At 47.6% G+C, this 13,280-nt stretch overlaps 3 protein-coding genes and 1 non-coding gene across 4 annotated transcripts; 3 read left to right on the top strand and 1 right to left on the bottom strand.

Moving 5' to 3' along the window:
• The first annotated feature begins 985 nt into the window (after nt 1-985).
• On the top strand, nt 986-1,073 carry LHYA1_G000742. The gene has a single exon. It is a non-coding gene; the product is annotated as a tRNA-Arg (tRNA).
• Nucleotides 1,074-1,362: 289 nt separating this feature from the next.
• LHYA1_G000741 (putative histidinol-phosphatase) lies at nt 1,363-2,336 on the top strand (the record flags this gene model as incomplete). The annotated part of the gene is made up of 2 exons (XM_031145732.1): nt 1,363-1,524; nt 1,599-2,336. The coding sequence occupies 2 exons, from the start codon at nt 1,363-1,365 to the stop codon at nt 2,334-2,336; spliced, it is 900 nt and encodes a 299-aa protein (XP_031008980.1).
• Nucleotides 2,337-5,995: 3,659 nt separating this feature from the next.
• Nucleotides 5,996-6,947, top strand: RSB1_3 (Sphingoid long-chain base transporter; the record flags this gene model as incomplete). Its single annotated transcript, XM_031145731.1, has 2 exons — nt 5,996-6,275; nt 6,337-6,947. The coding sequence occupies 2 exons, from the start codon at nt 5,996-5,998 to the stop codon at nt 6,945-6,947; spliced, it is 891 nt and encodes a 296-aa protein (XP_031008981.1).
• Nucleotides 6,948-8,850: 1,903 nt separating this feature from the next.
• Nucleotides 8,851-13,244, bottom strand: LHYA1_G000739 (putative transporter; the record flags this gene model as incomplete). Its single annotated transcript, XM_031145730.1, has 3 exons — nt 8,851-10,115; nt 10,178-10,561; nt 11,003-13,244. The coding sequence occupies 3 exons, from the start codon at nt 13,242-13,244 to the stop codon at nt 8,851-8,853; spliced, it is 3,891 nt and encodes a 1,296-aa protein (XP_031009044.1).
• Nucleotides 13,245-13,280: the final 36 nt, after the last annotated feature.

Raw genomic sequence — 13,280 nt, 5'->3', positions numbered from 1 at the left:
ATATTCGAGGACTTATCCATCGCAATGAGGGATTGTTAGGGCGATACTATGTGCTTGATAAATGACTGCAGGTTTTCATGTAATGTACAAGCCAATGTGGAAGTTGCAAGAGCCATGGTTTGAAGACCATATCGCAGCGTCGGCAAATCCCAGAGGATTCGTGTGAATGGACCGTGCTACCTCTTGTGAATCACGGCAATGAATCCATATATATTCAAAGAGGAAAGGCTATTGACGGACCGTGTTCCGCTCACTGAAACAGAATGGAGATACTTTTAACATTTCCATTAAAGCCGTATGAGGCCGTGATCTCACTTATTGCATCTGCCCACATTCTGCCAAGGCGATACTTCACAATCAACAGATTCTCCTATGATTCTGTGTCGAAAATGGACAATGGAAGGTGGAGTGAGGAAAAGTGATAGCTTAGCATAAGGCAAAGACCTCATCGGTCTTACGTAAGGACAAGAGATATAGACATCGTAGGAAGTAAGCTTAATAAATTGAAATACAACCGGATCTTTGTCACCCGAACCAGTTCCGGCGCACCCAACTTTGAGACTTCTCTATACTCGAAGGAAACTGAAAATCGGCTCAGCATCCACATTCAATGACTTGAAATGCAAAGTACAAAGGACCTGGTGGACGACCACGAAAGATAGTCATGTTCCAATGAAATCCAATTCTTCAAATCACATCTCCAAGCTGTATTAAATAAGCCGTAGAAGTGTTTTCGCAACATGCAAGCCTCTAGTAAATAAATACAACTTTATTGTTAGGAAGGAAGTGAAAGAAATCTGCTGGTGAGTACAGTCGAATGACTCATCATCGGGTAAAGTATACTAAGGGATGACTAATAAGGTGAACGGGCCCGGATTAACAACTTCTCGGTTAACTTTTAAACTACGTATATGGCGAAATAAGCAGATTTAGTGCAAAAGCTATCAAAGTTGATGCCAAAGATCATGAAAAACATGATCTCAAAGGGTGCTTGGCGCAATGGTAGCGCGCGGTCCTCCTACTGCGGAAACGCTGTAAGACTGAGGTTGAGGGTTCGAGTCCCTTGGTGCTCGCAGCAAACTTCTTTTTTTGGTTTCCCTTTTTCTTTTTGAATCCCGAGAATCAATAAGCGAGCCCACCACATGCGTGCAGACTAGACTTTTAGGCAGTATGAGTAAATCCTTTACTTTCTGCTCACCTTATCTATAGGAGTTAAATACGTAGACTTTTCTTTTATTCTAAGGATGTCAAGCGAGAGTGGGGCGGAATGCAGCGGGCTTTTTTAACCTGAGGTAGCACAACTGCTTGGGTACCTATTCAACGACATCTCTACACTCATTCTTGTACTTTTTTAACATAAACATGGCTTTCTCTATGCATTCCCACTCTGGGCAATTTTGTCCCGGGCACGCTAAAGACTGCTTAGAAGATATAATCCTCACTGCCATCGCAAAAGGAATGCAGACTTTCGCACTCACAGAACACATGCCCCGCAATTCCGAAGAAGATCTATACCCCGAAGAAGTAAATACCTACATCTGCATCTTCCATTATCATTCAAACTCCCCAAAAAAACACTTCCTAACCCTACCAACCAGATAGCAGCCGGCGACACCATCGACCCCACATACTCCAACCACAACGCCTACATCACCGAAGCCCTCCGCCTCCGCTCAAAATACACCTCCCAGCTGCACATCCTCATCGGATTCGAAGGGGAATGGATCCGGCCCTCCTACGGGCCTCTCATCACCTCCCTCTCCTCCAACCCAGCCATCGACTTCGTGCTCGGCTCCGTACATCACGTGCACGGGCACCCCATCGACTACGACACCTCTTTCTATGCGCAAGCAGTCGCTGCATCAGGCGGCAGCGATGAGAAGTGCTTCGAGGCCTATTTTGACAGCCAGTTTGAAATGTTGCTGGCGCTGAGGCCGAAGGTCGTGGCGCATTTTGATCTGATTCGGCTTATGTGCGCTACGCCTAATATATCACTGCGCTCGCTTCCGGGGGTCTGGGAGAAGGTTGTGAGGAATTTGAGGGTGGTGGTTGAGCAGGGGGGGTTGTTGGAGATTAATAGTGCGGGGTTGAGGAAGGGGTTGCAGGAGCCGTATCCGGGGAGGGCGGTTTGTGAGGCGTTTATGGGGATGGGGGGGCGTTTTACGCTGAGTGATGATAGTCATGGGATTGAGCAGGTGGGGACGAATTATAGAAGGACGTTTGAGTATTTGGAGGGGCTTGAGGTGGAGGAGTTGTGGACTTTTGAGAGGAGTAAGGAGGGCTTGGGGGTTAAGAGTGTGAGTTTGGCATATTTGAAAGCCACTTTCAGGGAATGATTATATTACGATTGCAACTATGTAGACTATAGGGATACTTGAATACCGTAACTACAACTGGATAATAGATCTTGGACGTAGATATAGATTTCACTAAGACTATAATTACAATTTACAATGAAGAGATTACACTGAGGGATAGTATTAATCACAAATTCATAATGTTAGTATAAAAAGTAGAGCACTTTGAAAAGGGAGGGGTGAGATAATATAGGGCGAATTAACCGAAGTGTAAATGATAATGCTGCGTCGAAGTCGGATTTGACTGCTACTTTGGGGAAGGAGGCTCGACTAGACATTTTGTTTTCGATTTCGCCGGGGTAAGGTATTTAGTTGTGGAAGTTGTTGCCTCGAATCTACCATGTCGGTTGTACTGACGATATGCTAGGTATGCAGACCCTATATATGCTCCTGAATTGACAAACAAAACAATGGAAACAAGTTGTGTGCCTCCTGAAGATGATATGTAGGGCTGGAATTAGGGCAGAGGACTGGAGGACTGAACGGTGGGCTATGGCGTGTGTAACAATAAATTTGTGAATACAAATATCATACCAATAAATCCAGGCCCCCATAAACGCCTAGGTAGTGCCTAACTACCTATGCTGCCATGCACGACTAGGAGAACTAGTTTTTGTGACAGGGGGTATGCGAAATGCAACGAAACTCCATGTGGTCCAACAACTGCTTAGTGTAACGCATACAAGGTAAAACAGAATCCGCCCTAAATGACTGGGCCGAGCACAAAGCCACAGCTAGCACCTGTCTACCCCACGAAGGTTTGGAAGTGCCGTTTTTGGGGAAGGAAGGACGGTAAACCATGGATTCCGGATCTGTTCTAACTTTTTTCTTCCACAGTTCTTGTGGATTGACATGGCTCTACTCTGGCCAGATGCTCGGACAGCGGGAAGCGATGTGCAATAGGATGAGAATAGGATGATTTGGGTACCTATGGAACATAAATATTGCTTGGTACACTAGAAAACCAACAGGTACACTAAAAAGTGACAGGGGGTGGTGCGATTTGCAGCAAAAAAACCCGGAAAGTCCAAAAGATGAAAGTTCCCATTCATCTCCACCATGTCCGACGTAGGTTATTGGCTGCGTGTATGAGTCATAGGCGTGGTCTCGAAACTGGTTCCTATGTCTAAGGAGCCTTCCTCGATTGGGACTGAAGCCAATCCGCGGATCAGGGTGACTGGGCTGGCCAACATTGGATGGAAGAAAGGAGGATGTCTTGCTGTTCCAGCAAACCTTCGTAGTAAAGTTCGAATTGCAATAGATAAATCGCAGTTTCATTAGAGCTTCCTATGGTTCCGAAGCTCGGTGGCTGGGAAGGACTAGTGAAGGTGAGTCGTGCTTTCCTCTTCCGTGGTTTGGAGACATCCAAGTAGATATCGTTATGCCACACAATAATATTAGCTATGAACTGCTAGACATCTACATAAATTCCAACATGCAATATAAATCAGTAAATTAACTTCACACCCCATGCCTTATCAAAGCAAGGCAGGCCGTGAAATCCAGGTTTAGACGCTGAAGATTGGTTGCACTTACCTAGCCTTGATTAGAACGTACCATGTTAAGCGTAACCTAACAAGAAAGAATAAAATTTCTTTTCCATGAGCCCAGACTCGGCGATTCGATATGCAACGAAACCTCAAGGCAGAATCCCAAAACAACCAAGCTAGGTAGGGACATACCGGCCACCAAGAAAAAGTGACAGGTTATGCGCGATTTGGACCAATCCCAGAGATAAGGGGTAGTGTCACGCATTGTCATGACAGTCTCGCAAAGCTGACTGACAGTTTCATGATACAAAGAGCTGCACCAAGGCCTAGTATCACGCTCGGCGGTTTTCGGTCTACCGCGAGACTAGGTCCGCACGGCAAGAATAAGACTGCAAGCAAACTAGCCATCTTAAAAACCTGGAAGGTTTATGAAATGAACAAAAGTTTAGTGAACACGGTAAACTTGAAGTACCGCAACCTGGATGATTTGACGACTTGCAACAAAAGCTCAATAAACAGGACGAAAACTTGGAAAAAAGGAGCCGGCGCCCTTGCGTCCGTATTTTGAGGCAAGGTGATTTCAAGCTCTGGACAACCTGGAAGGTTTACTATTTGCAACAAAAGTTTCCAACAGGACGGAACCTGGAATTAAAACGCCCTTGCGTCCCCATCCCATTGAAGATGGATACCAGCAAGACTGACATGGGTCCGGCGACAGGCAACAACGGTTTTCAATACTGGGATGAACCTAGCCTGTTAAATGTTACAGCTTTTCTTTGTAATGCGATGTGCTGGGATAGCAAACTAAGCCTTTTTGTTGTATCACCGTGTCCTTGATGTGCAACCTGGGGTCGCGATTGGAGGCGGCTGTGGTAACCATGGTGCCGATTCCAATTATCCGTCCAGAGGTAACTTGATACAACCCAGGAGCCATGTGCTTGTCAGAAACATGCAATTGAATCCGAATGTGATTGAGGACATGGATAATTTCGGTTATGGCTTGGCAAGGGACATGTTCTAGGGGTTATGAGATTGTTCTAGCTCTTTCAACTATTCACGACAGTACACTAATAACGTTTCTTCAAAGAACTTTTAATTTGGATTCAAGCAACAGGTAATAAAAAGAAGTGAGAATCCGTGTTAGGGTAGTGTTAGGAAAAAGCACGTTGTTGGAAACCCCACATTTTGGACAGAGTTGCTAAAAATAGATATCTTTATATTTGCTTCAAGTATTTGAGTATTTAGCAAGGGAAGTAGAAGGCCAAAGGGTCTATTATTAAAGCAAGTGTATAGTATAGGTTACTTCTCCAGAAGTGAAAGACTGCTTTCTATTTCTAGAAAGGTTATTCATACAAGGAGCAGGCTTTCTCCAGCATAAGATAAGTCTTTCCAAAGGCCTCAGATCAGACTGCAAACTCAGCGGACCACCTTATTCGATCATAGACTTAGACCTGAATATTACAGCTAACATTGAGGACCAAACTTCGGTTCTTGGAGATACCGTACCTCCAGTGCGGGTGACGAAAGATGTTTCTTATATGCTCATGCTCGTACTCAACTGGCAATTCCAGAAATTCCATATCCGTAGATCCGTAGATAGATATCCAGAAGGTGGCTATGTTATCTGCATCCTCTTAAATGAAGTTACGACCGCCTCCCCTCACAGATCAAGGTGCGGAAGAATGCTCTCTGCCTCAAGTTCCACTCCCACTCTTACATCCGTTCATTAAGCGAATGTGTTTTCCGCTGCGAAAGTTCATAGCATAGGATTCGCGCATCGTGATTCGCCGCGCAAGCGAATGCGATAGAATGCGGACGCTGACAAGACTTGGCTCTATCCTTCTTAGAATCTCTACAACGGCCGTATGGCCGGGACATGGCGTGTAGATACATGCATGAATACGTGAGAGACGAATCGGCAGCGGCTTAAAGCGACGCGAATATGATGGATGATGTGGTCACGACTTCTGAGTACAGGTGGGTTGGTATGAGATGGAGAGAGATATAAGTATATCTTATCCTACTCTTTCATACTTCATTCGGATTCCTTAACAGTTCATCCGGTTTATTTTCTAAGTATTCTATATCTAAGAAGCATATATCCCATTGCTATAAATCCCTCCAATAATTACCCTACCTTCTTCCAAAATGGTTATCGGAACCCCCTCCTGTCAAGCCTACTCTCCTGAAATACACAATCCATTTGGCTACCGACCATCCCTCGCCGCAGGAATCGTCTTCCTCATCCTATTCTTCCTCTCAGCATGCACCCATTTATTCCAAGCAATCCGCTACAGAAAGTGGTGGCTTTCCCTCTTTGTTCTAGGAGCCGGTTGTGAATGCTTAGGCTGGATCGCACGAACAGCTGCTTGGAAGTGCTCGTACTCATCTGATCTTTTCAGCATGCAAATTGCGATCCTGATCTTCTGTACGCTATATCTCCCCAGCCCAGTCTCTTCATGTGAACATATGCTAATAACATATTGCAGCTCCCGCTTTCACGACTGCAGGAATCTACATCATCCTCTTCCGTATGATCCCGATCTTGGGCAAACACAGCTCGCCATTCCCGCCGAAACTATGTCTCTTGCTCTGCCTTGGCATCGATATCGTATCTCTGAGCTTGCAAGCAGCTGGTGGTGGCTTGGCAGCTCAGTCGTTCCACAAAGCCACCGATACACGACCTGGGACATATACCATGGTAGCCGGGATCCTGTTCCAGCTCGCGTCAACGATCAGTTATTCCATCCTCATGAGCATCGTCTTCGTGCGCGGATTTGCGGGCATCAAGGACAACAAGCCGTTGAGGTGGCTTAGCGGGGCCATGGTTCTCGCTATCGTGTGTATGATTACGAGAGGTGTGTATCGCAGCATCGAGCTGTTGCAGGGCTGGAGAGGATTCTTGAATACGCATCAGGTCTACATAATTGCTTTGGATGGTGCATTGATGGTCATTGCTGTTGTGGCGTTGAATGTCTGCAACCCGGAAAGGCTCCTGAAGCAGGCGAGAGAGGAAATCGAGTTGGCGAATCCCTTGGTGAAAGAGCCGAGCTCTAAGGAGACTAAAGTCCGCACTATCGAGAGCTCTGATATCGTTTGAAGAGAGTAAGTGAAATTTTCTTGATAGTGGTTCTTGTACTTTGACGTTGAATGTCTGTCAGCCAGAGAAGCTGTTGCAGCACGCGCAAGAGGAGAGGGGGTTGTGAACCCCCTGATGCGAGAGTCGAGACCTGAACAGGGGACAAAAATAGGCGCTTCTGAGAGCTCTGATATTACATAAAGAGGGATAGGAAGATCTTTTTGATATTCATTTATACACAGTTAACGTAATATCATTACTATAGAACCAACACTAGTTCCCAATCCTCTGCGCAATTCTCAGGCATGTGACATAGCAGGCCATCGCTCTTTCCCATCCCTTACTACACCAACTAATTTGACAATAGAAAAGTAAACAAAATCCTCTCCACCGCGCTCCATCTTGTCCCATAGCCATTATCAAAAACATTCATTTGTCAATTAGTCACTTAGTCACTCGTTACTAACGTTCCATGCATCTTCTCTCTTTCAGTTATTATCACCACCGCCCAAAGCATCCTACACGCAGGCCATGCTTCATACATACCTTACAGACATTCATCTCCAATCATTACCTCAGCCGGACATGACTCCCATTAGACGCTGCTTCTCCAAGAAACCCAAAAGACCCTCCATATACACACTCTTCCCCTTCATAGAAGGCGTCGGATTCTCATCATCATCAGATAATGCTCCAGCGCTGTAAGTCATCATCTCGGATTCCCTCCTTCTCCTCCTCAGTCTTCTAAAATCCAGACCGCTCACTAACCATTTTTGTTTTTTATCTACAGCAAATCAGTCGTCCCACGACCTCGAGATACTGCTCCAGCATCGTATGTCAACGTCTCGGATCTCCCCCTCCTGCTCATCATCAATCTTGCAGATTCCAGATCACTCACTGACCATTTCACTTCCTCATCTACAGAAAACCAGTCGTCCCGCAACCTCGTCCTCGTCCTCGTCCTCATCCTCGTCCTCGTCACCCCCAAAAATCCTACACCCAGCATCCCGAACCCTCGAGCCCTAGCCATCTGCCACACCATCAACTGTAAGCTAGCGCCAACCTTCTATTTCTTTTATTCCCCGCTATATCCATACAAATCTATCTAAAACTTGAAAACATTCATCCCATCCTATTCATCCTCGACCAAACTCCCCACCATCCACCGTTCCCCTCTCTTTTCTCTCTCCCCCTCCCCCTACCTCACGACCATCCAGTCCCAACCCCACTAACTCCTCCTAACCCCCACTAACTCTCCCCCCATAGTCTGGCTCTCAACCAAAGCCCCCATCCCCATCCGAATCTTCTTACCAAACCCCCCTCCCTCGCACGTCCCCTATCCCCCGAATCCCTACATGTCCTGAAGACACTCATCCGCGCCACGGCATCCACGCGCTGCTGGGAGTTTTCAGCCGCCCAATTCCACTGTCCCGTGTGTATTAAAAACTTGAAATTGGAATCTGATCCTCGTCAACAGCAACGGTCACGGTCAATGGCGTTGAGGAAGATGGAGTTAGGGTTGAGGAAGGTGGGATTGGATAAGTTGAGAGGAATGGGGAAAGGGAAGGGGAGGCTGAGGAGGGAATGTACGCATGAGACGTCTGTGCATGGGTTTTTTGAACAGTTGGGTGATTTGGGCGGGTTGTTTGGGTATGTGGTTTTGACGACGGAGGCGGGGGGTTGTGGGGATGTGGATGCGGAGGTGGAAGAGGAGTCAGCGTATAGGATGTTGAAGAGGTATGTGGGGAGTTGGAAGGTTAGAAGGGGGGAGTGGTGGTTGTTTGAGGATATGCCGAAGTCGCCTAGACGCTGTGAGAGGGAGATTTGTCCGTGTCGAGGGCCGATGATATGGTAGTTTGGAATACACTCTCGTTAATCCCTTCCTAAAGTTGTTGAAACATTCATTCCATCATTTCACTTGAAATCAAAGCATGTACATAAACGCCTCCTTCCCCCCTCTATCCCCTATTTTCCCATACTCACCCCTCCTATTCCTCCTTCCCAGATAAACCCTCAAGCCCCCCGCCAGAACAGCAACGCCCACCATAGCCCCCGCACAAATACCCATCCCTCGCACATAAAACGGCGCCTCCTCCTCCGGATACAACCGAACGCCCACCAACGGCCCACACTGCCCAATAACTTGCAACACCGCAAACCCAGCGCCCTGTCTACTCGCGCCCTCCTGATTATTAATCGACCACGTAATGACAATCGTAACCACGCTAAAGAAGCCCACTGCCGCTGGATACACGCCCGCGTACCTGATCCAGTTGTTCCACTCGTAGCGACCCGAGATGCAGATCAGCGCATAGCCGAGCGCGGAGAGCAGCGCATGGAAAATTATAAAGGCGGAGCGGGCGCGGTGTTTGTCCGAGAGGTGGGCTGTTAGGAGGACGGCGAGGAAGGCGACTAGGTAGGGAGGCGCGGATAGTGCTTGGGCGCGTTTGGGGGAGTGGCCCATTTCGTGGATGATGGTTGGGAGGAAGACGGGCAGGGATGAGAAGGCGAGGTTCGTGAGGAAGAACATAGCAGCTGTTATATAGGTTTTGGGATCTGTGATCGTAGACAGCATCTCTTTTACATTCAAGCCGTTTTTGCTTTCTTTTTTAGAGTGAGAGGACTTTGATTTCCGGAGTCGGAGACGGGCGACGCGTTTTTCGCGCGCGGTGAGGTAGGGTGCTGTGGAGGGCGAGTCAGGGATTATGTTCCAGGCGATGACGGCGACGAGGACGCTGGGGAAGCCTTCGATGAGGAAGAGGAGGCGCCAGGGAGCGATGGGGCCGTGTTTTCCGAGGGCGATGATGGCCCATGCCAATGTACTTGCGAAAGAGGTCGCTAGGGGAGCGGCGGAGATGAAGAATCCGGTTCTGAGGGCTAGTTCTTCGCGCTTGAAGAAGAAGGATAGGTAGAATGGGATGCCTGTGAAGCCTGCCTCTCCTATTCCAAGGAGAATGCGTAGCACGAGAAGGCCGGCGAAAGAGGTTGCTACGCTTTGGAGAGACGCGATGAGACCCCAGGAGAGGACTATGGCTGTTATGTAGATGTGCGCAGGGACGATCTTCCATAAAATGGACATCCACTCAAAAGAGATATACGCAATATAAAAGGCCGTTATAACCCATTCATATCGATTAGAATCAAGATCTAGATCTATATCCAGGCCAGCAATTTTGGCATTTCCAATATCTATACCCAAACTATTAGCTCGCTGCTATGATTGAAAAAGGGGGTTGGGGGGGGTTAAATACTTGATCGGTCCAGAAATGAAAGCATATACAGCAACGCGACGAACAAGACAAGTTTCCTATCGAATTTCCGCACAACAGCCCGTTCCTCATCCGGAGTGTACAATTGATACGACTGCACAGTCGAGACACTAGCTCTGCGTCTCCGTCCACTATTATCCGGATATTCCCCCTCTTCCCCCACATCATCGTCCTCCCCGCCCTCCGCATCCCAGACTTTCTCTGGATCGCTGGACCGGCGCTGCAACTTATGGCTTTCGCCCATCTCGCTCAGCTCGAGATCCGAACCATCTGAGTCGGTATCAGGCGTCAATTGGGTATTGGAGGGGGAGCGGGAGCTAGAGTCTGGGGAGAGCTCTTGGATTGGGGTGTGGCGGGATTCCATAGCTACAAATTAGAGATTTGACGATGTTCAGTCATTGATGTGTTTAGAGGATGTCTTGTAAGGAGGGCACATCATGAGTGCTGTAGTGATGTTGGCCTCATTGCCATATAATTGAGATGAATTTAAAGTTGTTGTCAGCAGTAGAGTAGCTAGGATTAGGGTGGGGGTTAGCTGCCGACTTGGCACAGCAGAGCAGAGCCGCTTGGCCAAGGGTCTGGGGACAGTGGGGGAAATGGAAAAGGGGTCCCTATATATTTTGACTTTTGTCAAGGCCAGAACCATTTGGTACAGATTAATTGTTTCCATATACATTTCTGATCATGCCGAAATAGAGTCGCCAGCCACCGAGCATCTTTCATCTGTTTACATCCCCCAGATTTCATCCCATCGTTTATAGTCCCCTTCAATCGGACCATCCAGCCTTCCAAACCTGGCAGGCTTACCAGTATTCGCTTCTGGGAGACATATCCATTCTCGGATGCTCCCGGGTATCTCCTCGCGAACATGGCTAATACAAATTAACGCTTGATCTTTCGCCAACCCGCCTACCTTGACCATTCCGGCTTTTGAAATAGCAGACTCTGCAAACCTTGGTTGCCGAGATTTTATGCTGGGAGACCCCGAGTGGTGAGCCGTGACATAAGATAAAATCTTGGCCTCTCCATGGGCAAGAAATAACAGGCATCGGTCTCTCACCCCATCGTCCATACCACTGAAAGCCTCGTCTAGTATGACAAGATCTGGCTGTTTGATGATAGCTCTGAGAAAGAGGGCAACTCGTTGTGCGGAGAATGGCAAGCCACCGAAAAGAAGATCGTCTGCCCAAGTTGGTCTTGACTCAACCTCAGCTTCTACTGGAGCTTTGATTGTTGATGAAGCTAGATGGCTTTTCTGAGATTTCAGCAGTTGAACCTCCTCAGCAGACTCTTGGCTTGTATCCACACCGGGCCGGAAATCTTGTTCAAACCATCTTAAACAAGCATCTATTTTGTCGCTTGCACTTGCATCAAGTTTAGGAACTCCTCGGAAAGTATCAGACCATGCGTTTTCTAGGACTTGGCGAAGAGTGTGTGACCGAGGAATGTGATTGTGAATTTCGGGGCTCGAATGGCCAATTCGAGCTTGAATGTCAAAGATGGAGATTCCAGGCCGGCCTGGTTCTGGTAGGCGCGACTGACCAAATAGTCGTATAGGGAGAGAATAAGTCTGGGGGTGGTCGGAGCATATCAGCGAGAGGATAGTTGTTTTCCCAGATCCATTTGGTCCAAAGATTCCCCATCTCTCGCCGCGCTTCACAGTCCACCACAAACCGTCTCGGAGCTCTCCATCCACTTCCTGCTTCCAATTGCCCAACACACGTTTAGATCCATAAGAAATCGAAGCGCCTTCCATCTCAATGAGTGGACTGCCAATTTCCGGTGATTGGAGATCCTTTAGCAAGTAACCATCTCGACTTAAAGTAGCCGTCTCCATGGCAGCTTTTCGAGGAGACGATCCAAGAATTACTTTATCATCTTTACTTACATTCTCCGGGTCTTCATCCAATCTTCTTTTTGCTTCTTGGTAACGTTGGAGCTCTGTAGGCGTAAGCCTTTTGATATCAAAAGTATCATCCGTCATAACTCTCCACGGGTTTTGGTGATGATGAGGAGAGAGACGACTACTTGGAGGCGGGCCGGCATCAATAACTCCATATTCTGTAAGAGAACGGCCCACCTCAAGCATGGAATAGAGATGCATTTGAACATCAGGTTCAATATCACCATTCTTAACAGCCCCGACATAATCCTTCACTTGCTCCAGGACCTTTGCTTTGGCGCCTTTGAATGCAACTTGACAATTGCCTTTGAGATATACTAGGTGGGTGATCCAGTCCGGAATCGGATCCTGAGGCCTAAGAGACAATACCAATCTCGGAGCATTCGCCTCAGCCAAACCGCGCAACATAGGACTCAGACTCAACAGCGTCGGCGGATCCAGTCCCATGAACGGCTCATCGAGTAACAAAACTTCCGGCTTCCCCAGCAATGCTCTAGCAATCCTAGCTCGACGAGTCTGACCATTGCTGAGATTCGAGACGGGCATGTCAACCAAATCCTCCAGGCTTAAATCTCGAATCACACGCTCCAAACTTGCTATATCTATTTTCTTACCACCGATATCCTGGGAAGGGTTCAACTCGGTATTTCCTTGCAGGTAATCTAGCACGCTAAAATCGGTGTCCTCTCTCCGAGATTCATATCTCGCACTAAGATACGCGCTCTGCGGCGCCTGTCCACCAAGTCCTTGTTCCCCATCGAATCCTACATGTCTTAAATCCCGTTCTGGGTTCCGCAATTGGTGGTCTTTCTTCTCTATCTCGTCTGATTCGAGGTATGGATAGGCCCGTGCCGTAGGTGGGATGGAAAAATATTTACCGCCTAGGATTTGTAGAAATGTTGTCTTTCCAGAAGACGAAGGGCCGAGAATAGACCAGTATTCTTTCTTGGAAGCAAAAGACGGAAGTTCGAAATTGAGGTTCTCGAAGAGGGGTGGATTGGGAGTTGTAGATGCGAGGCTGGAGTTGGGGTGGTGGCGGTAGAAAGTGCCATTGGAAATGCGTATTATCGGTAGTCGAGTTGTTGATGTGCCATATCTGCGGTTATATATAGACCGTGGTAATAGTCTTACTGGCGGTCTTCTCATTGCGAGTTATTATACCACGAGAAAGAAGTGATGTCA

The sequence above is a fragment of the Lachnellula hyalina genome (assembly GCF_007821495.1).
Source record: "Lachnellula hyalina strain CBS 185.66 chromosome Unknown contig00009, whole genome shotgun sequence".
NCBI classification, from domain to species: domain Eukaryota; kingdom Fungi; phylum Ascomycota; class Leotiomycetes; order Helotiales; family Lachnaceae; genus Lachnellula; species Lachnellula hyalina.
The sequence above is the reverse complement of the archived record's forward strand: the minus strand, read 5'-3'. Positions and strand labels throughout refer to the sequence as shown.